The 19000-nt window shown below is 47.4% G+C and overlaps 1 protein-coding gene and 1 long non-coding RNA gene across 3 annotated transcripts in view; one reads left to right on the top strand and one right to left on the bottom strand.

Moving 5' to 3' along the window:
* Positions 1-415: 415 nt before the first annotated feature.
* On the top strand, positions 416-14915 carry VEZF1 (vascular endothelial zinc finger 1). Its single transcript, XM_074557138.1, has 7 exons — positions 416-729; positions 5992-6689; positions 7411-7474; positions 8456-8639; positions 10043-10261; positions 12292-12336; positions 12686-14915. Exons 1-7 carry the CDS (start codon positions 697-699, stop codon positions 13111-13113), a joined length of 1671 nt encoding a protein of 556 aa, XP_074413239.1. The 5' UTR covers positions 416-696; the 3' UTR covers positions 13114-14915.
* Positions 13664-19000, bottom strand: part of LOC113459884 (uncharacterized) — a 5999-nt gene continuing 662 nt past the window's right edge. Inside the window, exon 2 of one of the 2 annotated variants that reach the window (XR_012583523.1) lies at positions 13664-15413. This is a non-coding gene — a long non-coding RNA (uncharacterized LOC113459884). Of the gene's footprint in view, positions 18852-19000 lie in introns of both variants that reach the window. The other variant, XR_012583524.1, reaches the window with a different exon arrangement.

The following is a 19000-nucleotide window of genomic DNA, read 5'->3' as shown; positions in this document are numbered from 1 at the left end:
GGACGATCCCGGCTGTGCCGATGTGGCGGCGGCGCCGGGCGACCCCCGGGGCGGCCCCGAGTTCACACCCCCCCTCCGCCCCCGGCGCTGCCGCCCGCCCGCACCCGCGGGCGAAGCCGCCCCCCGCCGCCCCCGCGGCTCCCTCCCTCCCTGCCGGCGCGGCGGGCGGGGGCGGCGGGCGGGCGGGGAGGGGAGAAGGGGCGGGCGGGCGGCTCGGCGGCCCCGGGGCCGAGCCGGGGCGGGCGGCGGCGGCGGCCCCGGACACCTCGGCCGCTCCTCCATCTTCTCTCGCCACAGCTCGGCTTCCCCAGCCCGGGACCGGCCCATTGCCAGCCCCGCGGGGGGGGCGGCCGGCCCGCCGCGCCGCCCCGGCCCCGCCGCCCGCGCCGCCGCCTCGCCGCGCCGCCCCGGGCCCGCCGCCCGCCCCGCGGCGAGGGGAGCGGCGGGGGCGGCGCCGCGGCCGCCCGGGCCATCGCCGCCCCGCCGGGACGCCGCGCCGCCGCCTCCCCCCTCTGGGCCGCAGTGGTGCAGCCCGAGGTTAGCGGAAGCGGCCGCTCGGCGCTGCCATGTTGAGCCGCCGCCGCCGCCGCCGCTTTGTTGTCGGCTCCATGTAGCTGCGGCCCGGGGGAGGGAGCGACGGGGGGACCGCCCGCCGCAGCCGCCGCCGCCGCCGCCCGGGGCCGCGCCGCCCCCGCCATGGAGGCCAACTGGACCGCGTTCCTCTTTCAGGTGAGGCCCCGCGGCGGCGGCGCTGCCCGCGCCCCCCCTCTCTCCCTCCCTCCCTCACGGCCGCGGCCCCGCCGGTCCCCGCCGGGCCGGGCTGTCACTCAGCGCGGCCGCCCGGCCCCCGCCCGCCCCCGGCCCGGCCCGGCCCGGCCCGACCCGGCCCGCCGGGCAGCGCCTCACCGGCCCCGCGGCTCCGCTTCTCCCTCCTTCCCTCCTGCACTTTCTCCCTCCGCCGCCGCCCCGCAGCGCGCTCCCTTCCCGCTTTCATTACAAACCACCGATATTCGTATTTGTATTTTATTTTTATTTTTTCCTCCGCAAAACATGAGATCGCGCTTTATTTTTTTTTTTTTTTGGTGTTTGCTTGTTTTTCTCTCCCCCCTCGCCTAAAGAGACAAACAACAACAGAAAAAAAAAGCCACGAACAAAAAAAAAAAAAAAAAACCAACCCCAAGCTTCCACCGGGCTCCAACAAAACCCCGATGGAACAAACGCCGTGTCTGGGAGAATAAATTAATCCCTCTTTAAACAGCCTGACTCAGGGCCGGCTGACGAGGGAGCTTGTTTTCTTTTAAAATAGGACGCGAGCGGGCCGGATTTCTGTAAAAACTGGCGAAATCTAACGGGAATGGGGAGGAATAGGGACGGTGGAGCGTGCAACCCCTCCCTTTGCCAACTGAGTCACAATTTTCCCCCTTTCTGTCGGTGAAAGACTGACTTAAAAACACCGCTGTTTATGTAATTCCGGAGAAAAATCCAATGTACCAGAAAAAAAAATCTAAAAAAAAGAATTCTTTGCCTGGCTTTTGTGAGCCTCGCGAGCCCTTTCTCACCAGATTGTTTTCTCCCGGATTTTTTTTTTTTTTTTTTTTTTTTTTGCGCTGGAAAACATAAAATGTGTGATTGCAGCAGCAGCAGCGGAGGGGAAAAAAAAAAAAAAAAAAGCGCCCAGCACATCACCTTTCTCAAGGTAAAATAATCCTCTTTGCACGTTCCCGGTGGCGGCCGCTCGCTTCCTCACTGTCCTCCTCGGAATTAAACCCAGACCCAGCCCGTGACACGAGTTTGAAAACCTGAGTTGAATGAATAAATCCGCCAAGAGCGAGCACCATTCCTTTAGGGAGGAAAAATTCGTCCCTTGCAAGTAGCGAGGGATGAGTCACTCGCTCGGGTTCTGTGCCTCGGAAAACACGCCGGGAATGTTCCGGGGAGCCGGTACCGGGAGCTGGGCGCTGCGTTTGCCGCCTTTTCCTGGGGGATGCGGGCGATGCCATCGGCTTTGGCTGAGGTCTGGTGAATTATTTCTCACTCTAGTGGGCAGTTGTGATTCGCACGTAGGAAACTTCACGCTAAGAAGTTAATCTCCTTAGTTTAGGGCCATCTCCCTCCGAGCCGGGGCTGCTTTAGTGCCTTGCTGCCTCCCAGCTGAGCGTTTTCCAGGGGAAATTTTTCCTGGGCTGGCAGGACTGTATTGCAGCAGGCTGAGAAATGCCAAGTAATGCTTCAAGTACGTGTCCAGCTCCTCGCTGCTCGTCCGTGCTTTTCTGAAGGTGCTGAGTTTTGAAGTAGTGATGTCACACGCTGATTTAGGAGTCAGCTTTGCTGCTTTTAATTAAGGAGTCAGCAGTTCGCTTTCCGAACGTGCGGCTCGGAAGCATCTTCATATAACTGTGACGTGGAAATTTTCCTCCGATTTTTTTTTTCTCTCTCTAAATAATAAAGCTTTAGAGCTCCTAATAAATGCTGGATATTGTTTCTTGAGTGGTTTTGTTAGAATCAATGATTTGGGGTGCGAGCGTGCCAATGCACCCAGCAGAAAGCAGCACTGAGGTAGTCCTGATGTGACTTTCATTTTTCTTCTTCCCATTCTCACAGCAGCACGTCAGCCCCGATCCAACTGATTAGTTAAAACTAGTTAAAAAGCGTGGATTTAAAAGCCTGTTCCCCAGTGTCAGTTAAATAACAAATGGAAGTGACTGAATATTCACACTTGTTCTTCCTGGGGGGAGTGTTAAAACAAGTGTACGTTCCAGCTGGGACGGGATTCCTAAGGGACAGCTTAGTACGTGGAATATAAAGTTGTAATTTTTAGCCAGATGTTTTTAGATGAGGTTTCAATGTCTTAATTTTAGTCCTGTGGCAGTGGGCTGTGGGACTGTAAACCATTCCTTCCAAATAAAGTTGTTTGATTGTTTTTAGGTGGCATTTTGATGAATTGTATCCCTTTCTAAAGAAACAATCCTGCTACTGAATAAGCAGGATCTTCTTAGTCCCAAAATGCATAGTTGGAAAGCCGCTTTTAGGATGTGCTCGGGAAGTGAAAGTTGTATCTGTTAATGTGAGGAGGACTCATCCATCAGATGGAGTGTTCAAGATATGACTCATGCTAATTTGTTGCTCTCACATTAAGGCTGAAGCACAAAAATATTTTAGCCTCTGGCATTGGAAGTTCACAATGCCACATCCTACACTCTGGGTCACGAATTGCAGGGTTTTTTTGTTTACTGCCCCCCCAGGAGAGAAGGAATTAGTGACAGAACAAGGGAATTTTGCAGGAGAGCCTGTCCCAGGCCATCAAAATATCTCCAAGATGTTGACTTGATGTTAATGCTGGGTGAAGTAAAGCCGTGGTCGGAGCCTGCATAACTGCGCCTGCCAGAGGCGTGCAGCAGGTGCTGGCTTCCCTTCTCCAACAGGGAGTTTAAAAAAATGCTGCCTGATCCTTTTTTAAAAGGCTTTAACAGCCCTTGGAAAGTGAGGAGCACGCTCGGGGCAGAGGGGCTGCTGCAAATAATGCTGGCTCCCTCAGAACCAAGATAAGCAGACTTACATAAGCAGCAGCTCCACAGCCTGTCGCTTGATGAATATACATTGTTTTATGTCCACTGTCTCCATCACATCTGTAGGAATAAGTGCATCATTACCTTGAAGTGCTGACGATTCTTTGAGGCTTAAAAATATCCATAAACTGCCTAAGTTTGAACCTTGTCCAAAGGATTTGGGCTCTCCATTATCCGATCTGCTAGCTCTGCCTTTGAAATTGTATCTCTGGAGCTATCATTGGGTGCTCTGCAGTGTCTTCTGGTGCAGTTTAACAACATTGTTTGATGCCAATTTCAAGTTGTAAAACATTTCAGAATTTTTTAAAGTTAAAATTGTGTTGAAGTGCACAACTTGCTCAGTATTGTGCTGTCGGTGTGTATCGTGCAAGCTCTTATTTTCATGCAATGTAGAAGTGTCAAAACCTTTTTAAAAACATGGAAAATAAAAGGTTGAAAACGCACAATTGTCACTGAAGTCAGGGAAAAGTTTAATGGAGCTGCTGGGGCTTGTGCCATGCCCTGATTTAGCAGCGTCGCCTCCAGGAGAGTTCTGGATGCAGCTCTTCAGCAGTCGCTCCCTGGAGTAAAGCAGCCCCTGGGGCTGTTTGGGGTGGCTGCTGTGGCCAGGCAGGTGTGCTGATATCCAGCCTACCTGTTGCATCCTGAGCTTCAGCACAGAGGGATCTAAAAAGCGGATGCAGATGGACAGCCTGGCCTGGCTCCTCATGGTTCCCACAAGTTTTGTCTCCTGTCAGTGTCCTGTCAGGAGTCCAGGCTTTCTCCTGTGAACTGTTGTCCTGTCAGATAGGCTTGGAGTGTTTGGGAGCTTGCATTCCTTCCCACGTGGGTTAGTGTTGGTATCCACCCATGGCTTTTATCCAAAGATCACCAGCGTCACACTCCCAAAAAGTGAGATTGGAGTGATGCAGGAGCTGCCCCACAGCAAGGGAGAGATGCTCTGGGGGGGCTGTAGTCCCTGCTGCGATCCAGGCAGGCAAAGCACCCAGGATACAACTAGGAAAACAGCCCAAAGCGAGCTTCTAGAAATACTGGGTTGTCCAGAGGACGTGTTGAAATGGATTCCCATGGGAAGAGCATTAGCCTGAGTGTGCTTCCCATACTGTCCACCCCAACAGATGTAGAAGTAGACAGGTCAGGGTCGTGCACTGGCACAGTGTTCATTCAGCTCTCACAGCTTTGAGTCATGCTGCTTTGTGAGGAAAGCCATAGGAAAGGATCCTGGAGGGCTGCAGTACTGATCTGATGGGAATGCAAGTTTCCCCAAACTCAGCTTCAGGCCTGGCACGCTGCGTTACTAACGAGCCTGATTTAAAACTGGTCTGATGAGACCGAGGCACATCTTGAATACAGATGCACTTAAACTGGCTTAAGGTGCTGGAGTGATTTATTTTAATGCTCCATTAGGCTGAATTGGTCTGTGTGGTTTCTAAACCACATTAAAATTGTATCTGCCAGGGTTTTGTCCCAGTCTGACTGGATGAGTTTTAATAACAGCGTTTCTGCCTTAGAATAACCGCGCGTGGTGCAGCGCAGCCCGTGGCAGGCAGGCTGCAGCTCAGCTGAGCGCTGCTGCCTGCGGGCCCCCTTCCCTTCCCTGCAGCTGCTGCCACACATTCTGTAGTTCAAAGTTAGTTGGTATTGGCTGCTTTCAGACAGCTTTCAGGGCTTATTCCCAACACCCTGAACCGAGTTCTCCAGCATCTCTAGATGTCTCCCAATGTGTATCGATCAGCTTCTCTTCCCAGCAGTAGCTGGGAAAGTAGCTGCTGACGAAGAGAAAAAGGCCCTGCCGCTATTCTTGTTAGTTCCAGACGCAGAGAACACAGTGGTCAGTGGATAAATGCATCAGGAACCTGCTAAATATAGAGATGTGGCTTTAGACAGCTCCCGATTCCAGTTGCTTTGGTTTCAGTGCTGGCACAGGGGTATGAAGGCGCTGTTTAAATAAGACGCCTTATCGCATCCTGGCTCTCTGTGCCTGCAGTTCAGTTCTCAGTGTGCACTAAGCTCAGCTTAAAGGTGGGGCCTTATTTTGCAACTCCTGTCAGTACCTTCACCCTCTCCTGATGTGCCATCTGATACGATCATTAGCAAAATGAGTTATCTGTTATGTAAAGATGAAATGCTGTTATTAAAAGATCTGACAAGCACCTAGTTGTCTTCTGTAAAAAGTTGCCCTCCAGAAACTGAATAATTCCTTGATCGTCGTGCTGTGTCCTACACTTACCACAGGGTCTGCGCAGCCAGGGCATTTACAGCACGAGCGGTTTATCTTGTCCAAAACCAGCATTATGTAACCTTCCCCTGTTGTTCCTTCCGTGGCTTTTGGTCCAGAATGTGCTTCCCTGTCGTTTGTAAATGTTCTCACCGTGCCAGAGCGAGCACCCATCCAGAGAATTTAAGTGTGAATGTTTGGTTTTAGGCACACGAAGCCTCCCATCACCAACAGCAGGCAGCACAGAACAGTTTGTTGCCTCTCCTGAGCTCTGCTGTTGAGCCGCCCGATCAGAAGCCGATTCTGCCCTTACCAATAACGCAGAAACCTCAGCCTGCACCAGAAACATTAAAGGATGCTATTGTTGGGATTAAAAAGGAAAAACCTAAAACCTCCTTTGTGTGCACTTACTGCAGCAAAGCTTTCAGGGACAGCTACCATTTGAGGCGTCACGAGTCCTGCCACACAGGGATAAAGTTAGTGTCACGGCCAAAGAAAACTCCCACCACAATGGTGCCCCTTATCTCGACCATCGCTGGTGACAACAGCCGGAGTTCGCTGGTTTCCACTATCGCAGGCATCCTGTCCACTGTCACTACGTCTTCCTCTGCCACCAACCCCAGCAGCAGCGCCGGCGCCACGGCCATGGCGGTGACGCAGACGGTGAAGAAGCCCAGCAAGCCCGTGAAGAAGAACCACGCCTGTGAGATGTGTGGGAAGGCCTTCAGGGACGTCTACCACCTCAACCGGCACAAGCTGTCCCACTCGGACGAGAAACCCTTCGAATGTCCCATTTGCAATCAGCGCTTCAAGAGAAAGGATCGCATGACCTACCACGTGAGGTCTCACGAAGGTGGCATCACGAAACCCTACACCTGCGGGGTGTGTGGAAAAGGCTTCTCAAGGTACCACCTGGCAAACCCCAGGCCTGCTCCGCTGTTGGCTTTTTGTGAGCGAGAAGGGTTAAGCTGTGGTAGTGAGGAGCTGGGAGAGCCAAACTTCTGAGGAGATTGGTGAGGGGCTAAAGAGCCTTGTCTGCAGCTAGGGTGGGGGAGTCTCCATCTGAGCAAGGTTGGAGTGGCCAGAAGTGGGCACTTTTTTAGGAGAGTGGTTTGAAATGGTTTCTCGACCTCATGCAGGGCCCATAAGATGTGTGTCTGTGTCACTGGGGGTGGGCACAGAGCCCCTTCAGCAGCCTTTGCCACGGTCTGTGAATGGGGCAGGGCAGAGGAGCTGTCACCTGCTCTTACAGCAGGGTGGAGGGACAGCACAGGGGGAGCTTGCACTGCTGCTGGCTCTGTTTGTACCTGTGCTTGCAACAGAGAAAACTTCAACCTTTAGAGCAGTTGCGCTCTCACCTTTACACAAGGTGTGACCAAACGTGCCTTTGCCAGGTGTGTGAGGAGAACAGGTTAAGCTTTAAACCACAGGCTGGTTCTAAGTGAGGTGTTCTAGGTGAGGTGTTGCAGTGGAGCCCCTGGTAGGTGAGGGAAGGGATTTCTCCTGGCTCTCAGAGGGATGGGGCTGCAGGGAGTGAGCAGCTCGGTGTCAGCTCTGCTAGCCAAGCTGTCCTGGCTCTGTGTGTGTAACACTGTGCACTTTTCTCCTGTTCTCTCTTTCTTGCAGGCCTGATCATTTAAGCTGTCACGTTAAACATGTTCACTCAACAGAGAGACCCTTCAAATGCCAAGTAAGGGCTAAAATGGTTTATTAAGAGCAATACCTTATTGTGTCAGTGGTACTCAGGTGAATCTTTCCAGAGCTGTATTTGCTTCCGGACTTTTGAAAAGGAAGTTTAGGAGTAAAGCCACATTTGCCACCACACCACAGTGCTGGAGTTCTGGTGGAACTTTAAAAAGATACTGTGGTTGCTTTTTTAGGAAGATTAGAGGCTTTTTGCTTTCTTGGAGAACAGCATAGTTGCTCTGTTTTACCATATGCTTAACTTAGTAGTAGGATTGTAGCAGCATCCTCAGCTTAGTGCTCATTTCTGGGGTAATGTGTGCAGTGTGTTTCTCAGCATGTTCAAATGAAATGTCTTTCTCAGCACTTCTATTTAAATATGGGTGGGAATGGTTCATTCTGGATCTGTTATTTTGCTGGAAGGGGAAAGCAAGTTGTCCTAAGTTGATGACTGAGACTAGGTGAAATACTTTGATGGCCCTTGAACAATTAACTGTTTTGCTTGGAATATCCATGCTTATTCCAACCTGTTTCAGTGACTCATCTGATTAAATAAAAGCCTTGGATAAAAAGAATAGTGTTAGGAAAAGGTTTTCTTTCCTTGTTCTGGGTGGGAACAGAAGTGATTGAGCAGTGTAAGGTACCAAGTTCATATTTGTACAGTAAAATTACATTAGAAATCAACTTTGCCTATTGTAGGTGTTTTTTACAAGCTCCCTCTTGCATTGGTGGTGGGTAAGGCAACCCACTGTTTTCAGAAAGCTCAAGCAGTATAGAATATGATTTTTGTCCTGATTGTCTCAGAAGCAAATTCGATTCTCAGTCTCTGCTGAGTAGTTTGATTTTTGTTTCTCTATAAATGCCGGTAAAAGTTGAAGTTGTCAATGCACTTAGGATACTGTTAGGGGCTGCCAGGCTCCCAGAGGGCCTGTGGGTGACGCTGTGCTGCTCTGTGTGCCCCTCAAGTGTAACTTTGTCCTCCCTCCAGACGTGCACTGCTGCCTTTGCCACCAAAGACAGACTGCGGACACACATGGTGCGCCATGAAGGAAAGGTATCGTGTAATATCTGTGGTAAACTTCTGAGTGCAGCATATATCACCAGCCACTTAAAGACACACGGGCAGAGCCAAAGTATCAACTGTAATACCTGTAAACAAGGCATCAATAAAAGTAGGTGAACGTTTTACAAACATTTCTAATAACGGTGTGTGTGCGAAGGGAATTGCCTTTGGTGACGTTAAACTCAGCTACGTGTCTGTCAGTCTGGGTGGGCACACCTCCTAAAAGTACATCTTTAGTAACAGAATGTGCTTCAGCTCAAGAATTGGCACGTGTGGAGTTGGTTTGCTCTCATCCCTTGGGAATGCCCTGCAGTTCATGACAGTGACCCATCTCTTGAAAAGAGTTCCCAGATTTTCAGTGCTGCTTCCTGAAATGTGCAGGTCTAAAAGCCCAACAGATAGTCTGGAGATTTTAGACTGTTTAAGAACTGCTAAGCTTTGCCAGGTTTCAGGTCTGAAGCCTCATCCAAAGCTCATCAAAATAAGGAGAAAGATTTCTCTGCTTTCTCAGAGCTTTGACCCTGGGGCTCAGTGTTTCCTCCCTCAGGCAATAGCTGACAAGAAAAGGATTTAAATCCAGCCCTGATAGGTTTTGGGCATTAATGGCATCTGACTGGTGTTGTGCAGGAGGTCAGATGAGATGTTTGTAATAGCTCCTTCTAGACTTAAACTCTGGACCTCTGAATGACTAGCAAGCAAATGAAGACTTGACTTTCAAATTTTCCCTATTAAAATACCTGTAACTTAAGTTAACCCTGCATGGTTAGTAATATAAAACGGGTTTTCAGAGGAATAAAGAGGCAGAAGTAAGGAATGTCTTTGGAAACTTTGTCTTTAAAGCCTTTAAACTGTATTAATTTACAACATCTTTGCAGTTCCTGTTACTCCTGGATAATTTGAAGGTACTGGGAATGTCTGAAATGCCTGATTGTTGAGCTTAGTAGGAAATTTGGATGTGATGTATTTTTCAAGGGTAGGGTTACAACTCTGGCTTCCCAGTCCAGTTTGGTGGTGCTAAGCCAGTTCACATGAGGCATTTTCAGCAGTTGTTAGAGGTGGAAATGGTGAGCTGTACTGGGGCCAGAGAGTAGTGACAGGCTGATGTAAACTGAAAATTTTAAGTTATACTTGCAATAAAAAGTAAAAAGTTTTTTTTTATTTTTCATTCTTAAACTGGAGCTAAAGTTTAGAAAAAGTGGATTCAGTTTGAGTTCTAGAGACTAATTGGAGTCTTTAATTTCATTCTTCCTTAATACAAAGTAAATAATGACAAGAGAAGTCTGGTTTTGGCACTTAAAGTAGGTGTTCTTGACTTATGTTTTTGTTTTTAGCTCTTGGAAAAGTAGTTTTATGAAGCACAGAATTAATGATACTGTTTTGAACACCTCTGTGATTTTGTTCTTGGAATCCTGTGAGATTCCACATGCTCTTTGTAGAAGTTGCCTTTGTGATCTCAGCAGAAAGCAGAGTAACTTTTCAAGGTGAATTTGTGTTCTTACTTGATTGGCATAGCATGCATGAGTGAAGAGACCAGCAACCAGAAACAGCAACAGCAGCAGCAACAGCAGCAACAACAACAACAGCAGCAGCAGCAGCAGCAGCAGCAACAACAGCAGCAACAGCAGCAGCAGCAGCAGCAGCAGCAGCAGCAGCAGCACGTAACAAGTTGGCCTGGAAAGCAGGTAGAGACCCTGAGATTGTGGGAAGAGGCCGTCAAAGCCAGGAAGAAAGGTAAACCAAACCAAAATTGACGTGGCAGTGTTGGTGAGATGGGGGCTCACAGTCAAACAGGGAGTTGGAGGTGTCAGGAAGGATGTCTTACGTGACAGTTTCATTCTTAGAAGTCATAGCTAAGAGAGAACAGGAGGAAACAGCCCCAGAGAAGGGTGTGTTAAATGACCTGCTCATGGTTTTCTCCCTTGGTGTCTGTGCTTGCCTGTGTCCCTAGAGCCATCAGTTACAGAGGGAGCTTGTGTCTGCTCCAGCAGGAGTGGGGGCTTGGACTTGCATGTGGCGTTTGGCTGTGCTTGTGCTTATTTACCCTGTTCTCCTGTCTGTGTGCACACACACACCCACAGACACCCCTGCATCAGCACCAGGGTGCCTGTGGGTGCTTTCTGTGTCCTGTTCATCTTGTCTCCCCCAATCTATTCCATCTGCTCTATCATCATGTAGCTGTCTTTGCATGAAGTTTTCTGGACCTCAGAGAGCTCTCTCTCTCTTTCTCTCTGTCTGTTGCTTTGTTTCATTACAGACTGAGGTAATCACTGATGCTGTTTCTCATCAGTGCTGGCTCACAGCTTACCTCTACCTGTGCTGCTGTAGCTGCAGTGGGATTGCTGTTGTTGGTCATTGTGGCAGTTTGGAGGGAACAGATCGTTTCAGTTTAGTGGGTTTAGGATACAGTAGTTTAAATTCTCCCGTTACTGCTGCTTATTTGTTTCACAACAGTTTGATTATTAATGCCCATCATGTGACCTCATGGATTACATGTTTTAGAAGTTCTTAATGACCACTGCTTACTGCTTTTTCACTGGCTGGTTTTAGGAATGTTTTTGACTCACCTTATTGTTTCCTTTTCTCTCAACCTTCCTTTCAGTTCTTCAATCTGTTTTTGTTTTTTAGGCTGCTTGTTCCTTTCCCCTTGTTATGCCAGTAATTGAATTCTGTGATCAGACAGTGCAGAAACAGCTTATTCATGTTAAAATGCAGTGATAACAGAAACATTACATATCATCAGGCCACTAAATAGATAAAGCAAATGATGTTGGATTTAGAAAATCACTGAGACTTATTTTCTGCTTGTTCTTTCCTATGTCTTGTTTCCTTTTCCTTCCTTATGGAGAATGTTGAATATGCTTTAACAGAACAGTGGTTTGGGGCAGGAGGGGGTGAGGGTGGGTGGGTGACAGTGGTGTCACACTGGTGCTTTTAGCTTAACTGGGGAAGGGGCATGGGTGGGCTGTGTCTTTGGGTGTGACTGTGCTTGGAGGTGAAGTTAGACCACTCAGTGCCATGCTTGAGCTGCTCTTTCCATGCTGGTTCTCCTGTGCTAGCTCCACTTGTGGTGGCTTTACACCACTAGTTGGGGCTTTTTTTTGGTCTAGTACAATTTATTTTCACAATTTTTATTTTATTTTTTTTCACTTTTTCCCTTCCTCTCCACCCCTCCTAGCTATGGACTTTGAAGAACCAACAGTAACCCTTGAATGGGGCTAATGTTGCTTTCAAAGTTAATTTGTATTGCCCCAGAGGCAAAGCGGACTCTTTGCTCCTGGCTTACCTCTGCCACGTGGGTGTAACTGAGCTTGGGCTCCTGCCCTACAGATGTGGAAGCAGACACGGCTTAGTGGCGTTTGTGCAGAGTGCATTTCCCTGTTTCTGTAGCAGGCAGCCCTTCCCCTCCCTCCCTCCGTCCCGGTGTGGGTAACCGGCAGGTGGTGCTGATGGATGTGCAGTGATTCCCGTCCCCCCCTGCTCCCCAGCCCGCCCTCCTGGGTGTCCCTTGCTCTGCACCTCAGCCCTGCTTGCTGCAAACCCCCCCAAACCCCCCAAACCAACGTGGTGTGGAGCTGGAGCTTGTGTGAAAGCTGAGGAGCTGATGGGGCTTGAGGGATGTGCTGCTGGGGTAGCCGTGTAGTAGAGGTACTGTGAGCAGTGGAGCAGTTTGGTAGCAATAATTAAGACTGAAATAAGCAGGTAAATATTGAAACGAGCTTTGCTTATCAGTCCCTAATAATGACTTTTTAAAACCTTCACAGAATGTCAGTTCACCTTTGAGAAGGCTATAGAGTACGTACCATTCGGTATGTACACTCTCTCTATTTCTACTGTTCCTCTTGGGAGGATGTGTTTGATTGTACAATACTGTTTTTATGAACATGGAAAAACCCTCTTGCTAAGACAACCTCACTTGACTTCTCAGGGAAAAAAAAACCTCAATTGAAATGACCTGCATGACAGTTTGTATTTCCTGTAGGCTATAGAATGTTAACAGTTTAACTTACTAATAATACCTAAAGAAAATGATTCCAGAATTTGTACCTGTTCTTGTTCGGTTTTTGGGTTTTTTGTTTTGTTTTGTTTTGTTTAAATCTCGTCCATGGTTTTTTTATGTGTTAAAAACTTTTTGTCTTTTTTATGTCTCATTTTTAGAAGCTGCTAACTTGTGCCAAACCTCCACTGCTGCTACTACGCCTGTGACTCTTACTACTCCATTCAATATAACGTCCTCTGTGGCTTCTGGGACTATCACAAACCCAGTCACAGTGGCAGCTGCAATGAGCATGAGAAGTCCAGTAAATGTATCAAGTGCAGTTAATATTTCCAGTCCGATGAACTTAGGGCATCCTGTAACCATAACCAGTCCTCTGTCCATGACCTCTCCATTAACGCTCACCACCCCGGTGAACCTGCCCACCCCGGTGACCGCTCCAGTGAACATAGCGCACCCCGTCACCATCACGTCCCCCATGAACCTGCCCACCCCCATGACGCTGGCTGGCCCCCTCAACATAGCCATGAGACCAGTGGAGAGCATGCCTTTCCTGCCCCAGGCCTTGCCCACCTCTCCTCCCTGGTAAACAAGTTCTAAACAGTATTAAAAAGGATTAAAATGGAATCCTTACCAGCAGTTCTTTTTTGGGTTTTGTTTGGTTGGGTTTTTTTTTTTTGTTTTGTTTTGTTTTTGTTTTTGTTCTATTGGGTTTTTTTTGTTTTGTTTTGTTTTGTTTTGTTTTAGTTAATAATAAATCCAGATTAAGACACTGGGGCAACACCATCAGAGACCACAGTAGCATCTTCCCCTTGATTTGGCTCACATGGTTCAGGCTTGAGTTTCACTGGAGCACTTCATTTAAAGTAAGTTTTACATTGTAGCTGACTGATGCTGAATTAGAGCAGATACTTATTTGCCAGAGTTTAAAAAAAAAAAGGAAAAAATACCAAAAAAAAAAGGTAATTAAAAAAACCAGTTTTATGTTTTATCCCCTCAAATTATAACTTAGAAAATTATTTTAATCTAAACACTAGCGAAGACCCCTCTGTATCTGTGACAGGGTGGATGGCTCATTTTAAGCTGCCAGGCAAGTCCACTGTTTCTGAGCTAGTGTAGAACCTTTGTCTGTGTTGATGTTTTGTTTTTTTTTTTTAATGAGTAAATGCATTACAATGTTGTCATTAAAAAAAAAAAAATGCATTTTTGGAGAAAATATGCATTTTACCTTTGGGAATATGGTAATTTCAGGCAGCATTCCCTATGGGAAAGGTGATACCAGCTCTGATATGCAAAGCATATGATAACTTATCATTCTAACTTCAACATATAATAGGGATTGTGACCTGATATTTGGAGATGTAAATATTACCCAACATATTACCCTAAGGGAATAGAGCATTGTAGTCAACATTTTTTAAAAAAAAACCTGTTATTGTTTGGTGAGAAACAGCCATGGCTGACAGAAGAGGAGTCGAAATGTAAACATGGTCTCTGAACAGTCAGACCCCCATGGGACTCTTATCTAGGAGCAAAAGGAGTGCTTGGAAACTTGAGGAAAATTGCTTTAAGCTGGAAGATTCTGGAGGCCCTGGGTGTGATTTTTATGCCCTCTGCCTCCCAGTCAGAGCCTGCTGATGTTTCAGCAGGGGACAGACGTGTTAGTTGTTCACTAGAAGTTTTGTCTTATATTAAATTGTATACAGTTTTTATTCTAACCACTAACTAGGTAGGATGCCCCTCCAGGACAAGCAGAGAGCATCTTTTAATTTCTCCCCTATTTCTTAATCAAGTGTTGTGCAAATCTGTTCAACTTTGTAAATATTTGCAAACATCATCATTTTTACGTTATTCTTCTATTGTGTTAACACATTTCTATCAATTTGTGGGAGTTCTGGGGTGCTGAGCTGTCCAGCCCAGAACTGCTCATAAATGGTCACACATGTTTAAGCTACATGTGCTTTTTTTTCTTAACCTGTTTATCTGTACATAAAGTAGAAAGCAAAGTCTAGGGAAACAGATATACTTTTTAGACTATCATGTCACATATTCACATTTTTAAAACTTTGTTTAAAAAAAAAACAAACCACCCTAAACCCAACCTCTACATTAAATAATAAAAAAAAAAGAGGAAAAAAAAATGAAATTACAGTTGAGATGTTTTTATCTTATTGAAGTTGAGAGCTCTGGAGATTAGCGTGTGCATTTTCACAGAGTGCTAGCAGGAGTGCCCAGTCACACTGGACTGCTTCCGTTCCTCCCCGGCCGTGTCCGTGCGAGCAGTGATTGCCAGGCTGCTGGCTCAGGTGACAGGTATCTGTATCCTTACGTGGAACTGTTCTAGGGGCTTGGACTACATAGTAAAACAAAAACAAACAAAAAAAAAAATAATAGAGCTTAGTGTAAAATAATTTTATAAATGATCTTTTGTACTTTAGGACATCAAATTGTACAACTTTTGTATATATAAAAGCTTAGGAACTTTCTGTTTAGCAGAAAGGAAACACATTCCTACACTTTTAATGTATATGTTTGTTATAATGTCCATGTAAACATATGCCCTATGTTTGTGCCTTTTAATTAGTTTGTCTCAATAAACAAAAATGTAGAGAAGAATATGTAGCTATGACTTTGTTACCACTGTTCTTACTCCAGGTGTGTAGAGGTCTTTGTTTTGGCCCTTGTAGAGCCCGGCGTGCACGGCCAGCATGTCCCCAGCCCCGCTGCCCCCTGCACACCGTCCTGCATGTGGGGACCTGCAGTTCCCCAGCCATCTCTGCCATCCCTGGCCACCACACCACCTTGCACCAGTCTCCCAAAGTAGGTAGAGCCTTCTGGGTCTGGGTAACCACAGCGATGACCCTCAGGTGAAATTTGGGTATCCCTGAGCTTAAAAAAAAGAGAGAACAAAAGCATTAAAAGCCAATATGAAAATGTGTACTAGAAGTGGTTATCTATGAATTACTTACAATAAACAGGTGTGAGACTTAATTGTATGTTGTCAATTACTGCAGTATTGACAGTGGGTCCCTTGTACAGCCAGCTGTTATTTTTATCCCAGCAGTGTAGCAGTAGAATAAACACATTAAACACCGGCAAAGAAATTTTTCACCGTGACAGAGGCTTCCCAAACCACTAACCACGGTGCTCTTAGCGTGGCGTAGGAAAAGGGCTGTTTCCTTTTTATTTTATGTTGGTTCTGCTCGACTGTACCTGGTTTATGTCCACAAAGCTGCATTAGCTAATTGTCGACCTGTTTCATTTGTACTTGGGTAAACATTTGCTTTGTACCGTGTATTAATGGGTCCGAGGTGTGCTCCTCTGCTGTCTCAGTGCGGACGTTGCCTTCGCTCTGTAATGCCATCCTTGCAAATACATTAAGCTGTTTTTCTGACAAACAAAAGCTCCCTGGTGCAGTAGTTTGTACGACGTGCATGCTCCCTGCTAAGCCGTGTCCGTGCTGGCCAGGGATCCGCCGGCACCTCGCAGAGCGCCGAGTTCAGGCTCTGAGAAAATGGTGGACGTGAAGAACAGATGCTCCTGTTACACCGAGTTAGTTCCTATGCAGCTGATGCGCTTAGCCTAGTTTATTTCATGGAAACTTTTAAGCTGGATGGAATCCAACATCCAGGGAAGCCTATTGCCGCCGCTGGTTCGAGTGGGGTTTATATCGAGCCCATTCAGGTCTCCGATTGCAAGGAGTTCAATAGGGGGTTTATTTTTCTCCTTCTGAAGTTTCCGTAAGCATTCAGCGTGAGGTGAATGGCTTAGGCCGGCGGCAGCTCGGGAGCTGGATTTTGCCTTGGAAGGATGTGTGCTGTGCAAAGTCAGAGCAGGCAGATGGAGGGCACGGGAAGGCATCCCCGGGGCGAGGAGAGCGCGGGGAGGTGGCCACAGGGACGTAAGTATTGCAGCACAGCCAGCCACGCTGCCAGAAACGGGGTGCAGGCTATACAGGGGCTGCTTTTCTCTTTATTTGGAACACCCCAACAGCTCCAGAGCGTGTTCAGGGTGAAGAGAAATTTGGGATTCAACCTTCTTTTCAAGCATTACACCTGATTATTGTGAATTGGGAAAGTTCTGTTCAGTCATGATGGATCAGAGAGAAACACGTTTTAGTCTCGGCATACAAGTTTAATTCTATTAGCCATTGATATAAATAAAACACTTTTTTTCCCTTCACACAACAATTTTTTCCTTAGAGAGGCAAAAAGAAAGAAGTATTTAATGTGTTTGCATTTGTCCACAAGAGGTTTAAAGAAAACCACCCAGACCCCAGTAAGCTGCTGAGCTGCAGCAATCCCAGGTTACATAAAGGGGCCGGGGCTGCCGAGGATTAGCCGGGGCATTCCGGGTGCTGATAAGCCTCCAAGTTCTGCTCGCTCTTCCCTCACTTTTATTTTAGAAACAGCCACTCTGAGCCCTATCCTGAAAACTGCCTGGGGTTCATTTTCAAGGCTGTCGGGGTTAGATTCCCACCAAAGAGAGAAAATTGGAATTTAAAGAACGCTCAGGTTGTTCAAGCATCGAGCACTGTGGTAGTTTTTATCTCAGGGTCCCTGTGCAGGAGCTGACTTGTTGAGAAATGAATGACAGTTTCTCACTGCTGGGCCCTTCCAAAAACTCCTGCCCTGCTTCATTGGTAGCTTAGTTTATCCATCTCAAAAATAGATGTAACAGTAATTTCAAAAGGTTGCTATTAAAAGCTCTTCAAGTTTTTTAATGCCATTGGGGTTTCAGTGCTTAAGTGGACCTTTTAACCAGTGCTTTTTAGGAGAAAAAGTGTAAGAATAAATCTCCTTGTCTCCTAACTGTCAGAGAATAAAACAAATGAAACCTGATCCCCTTCTACGTATTTGTGTAATTCAGCATGTTTATACTTCTTGCTTATCTTTGGATTGTTCACTCACAGCTCCCAGCGCAGCAGCCGAGGGATGACAGAGGAACTACGTGCTAATTTTTATGTCAAAAATAGCTTTCACCTTTAAAGGCACACGCCTCAGTGGCTGTTTTCTAATTACAAAAGGAATGCCAAAGCTTCTCCCGCGAATCCATTTTACAGCTGTGCTCAGATTGGACTGTCAGCCCCTGGTTAAAATTGAGTGCTGAGGTCCTGACCTAGAAACAAACCTTTTTTGGTATTGCTTTGGAAAGAGTGTTTCAGAGCTGAGGAGCTGGGCCAGGCTGTCCAGCCAGCTCCCTCCACACGCCTGGCGACACTCCTGTCCTTCCTTCCATCGCACTCTGCAGCCCCGAGCAGGGCCGCTGGGCAAGCCAGGCTGATGACTCTGAGAATAATACATGTTTTCTTGTTGTTCTTCAGGTTTCTGGGCTAGTCTAGTGCAATGTGTCCCCGCTCTGGTGGGGGCTTAGAGTGGGATGAGCTTTGAGTTTCCCTTCCAGCCCAAACAGTTCCAGGTTTCTGTGATTTTTAGAAGTCCCAGCTTTTCCTTTAGGGAAGCATCAGTGCTTTCTGCAAACCAGACATTTGGCATCTGCAGTTCAGAGCATTTACAATCACTGCCTCACAAACCGACCCATTTAGTAAAAAATAGGGCATTTTCAGGATGTGTGAAACCTTGTGTTTTCCAGAGAAGTCAGAAATATTCCATTCACCTTTTCACCCAGTTGTTTTCACCAGCTGTCAAGATGAAACCATTTCTGTTCTGTGTTTTCTGTGCAAGGTTTGTTTTTCAGGGAATTACCAATTTTGTTGGAATTGGCTGAATTAAATTCACTATTTTAACTCTTCATAGTTGTGTATTTCTATGCCCATTTCTCTTTACTTCCTAGCATCATTAGCAGCTAAGATCCATATCAAAGGGATATAAAATTGCCTGTTTTCTCTGAAACAAGCCTGGATTAGGAGGAGATTGCAGCCACCAAAGCTCAATGCAAGGCGCTGTGCCTTGAAGAGTCTGATCTGCGCTAACTTGGGGAAGAGAATGATGAGGCACATGTTCAGTGGGCGCTGAAAACCGAAGGTTTGCCTCCAGTATTTCCACTCCTACTCTGTGTTCCCTGTCAGAGCCTTCCACATCTTTACCCAGGACTGCTCATCTCCCAGACACAGATGAAAGGATGGATCAGGACAACTCCCAGCACGAAGAGCTGTCCTGTGAGAGCTCTGGCCCATCCCACAGCTGTGCCCGGGCTCCCGCAGCCACAGCCGAGCACCCGAGCAGTCTCTGGCTGTGGCAGGGTGCTGTGGGAGGCCGTGGTGCTCAGCAGTGTGGAGTTCTTCCCGCAGCATGTCTGGAAGGTTTGGAGAGCCGGGAGGGAAGTGGAGGCTCTGAGCTGCTGCTGTTCACAGTCTCGCTCTGGTCTCTGTGGAACGGGAAGTGTCTGCCCTGTGTAAACGGGCTCCTGTAATTTGTAAGAGGAGATCGCTTCCCGTCCCGAGCTGTCAGCCAGAGCGTGCGATACAGGGACGGCTGTTTTCTGTCTGCTCCCAGTGATGCTGGCTTATAACCCGG

This window comes from Zonotrichia albicollis, chromosome 22 (genome assembly GCF_047830755.1).
Source record: "Zonotrichia albicollis isolate bZonAlb1 chromosome 22, bZonAlb1.hap1, whole genome shotgun sequence".
Classification (NCBI taxonomy): domain Eukaryota; kingdom Metazoa; phylum Chordata; class Aves; order Passeriformes; family Passerellidae; genus Zonotrichia; species Zonotrichia albicollis.
Note: the sequence above shows the minus strand (reverse complement) of the source record. Positions and strands in the feature narration are given on the sequence as shown.

What these genes read in the sequence shown, in the direction of transcription:
- VEZF1 (XM_074557138.1), top strand. Translation starts at nt 697, where the DNA reads ATGGAGGCCAACTGGACCGCGTTCCTCTTTCAG. An exon ending in TAAACAAGGCATCAATAAAA is followed by an intron (nt 8,640 to 10,042) that starts GTAGGTGAACGT and finishes TGATTGGCATAG; the next exon opens with CATGCATGAGTGAAGAGACC. An exon ending in TATAGAGTACGTACCATTCG is followed by an intron (nt 12,337 to 12,685) that starts GTATGTACACTC and finishes TCTCATTTTTAG; the next exon opens with AAGCTGCTAACTTGTGCCAA.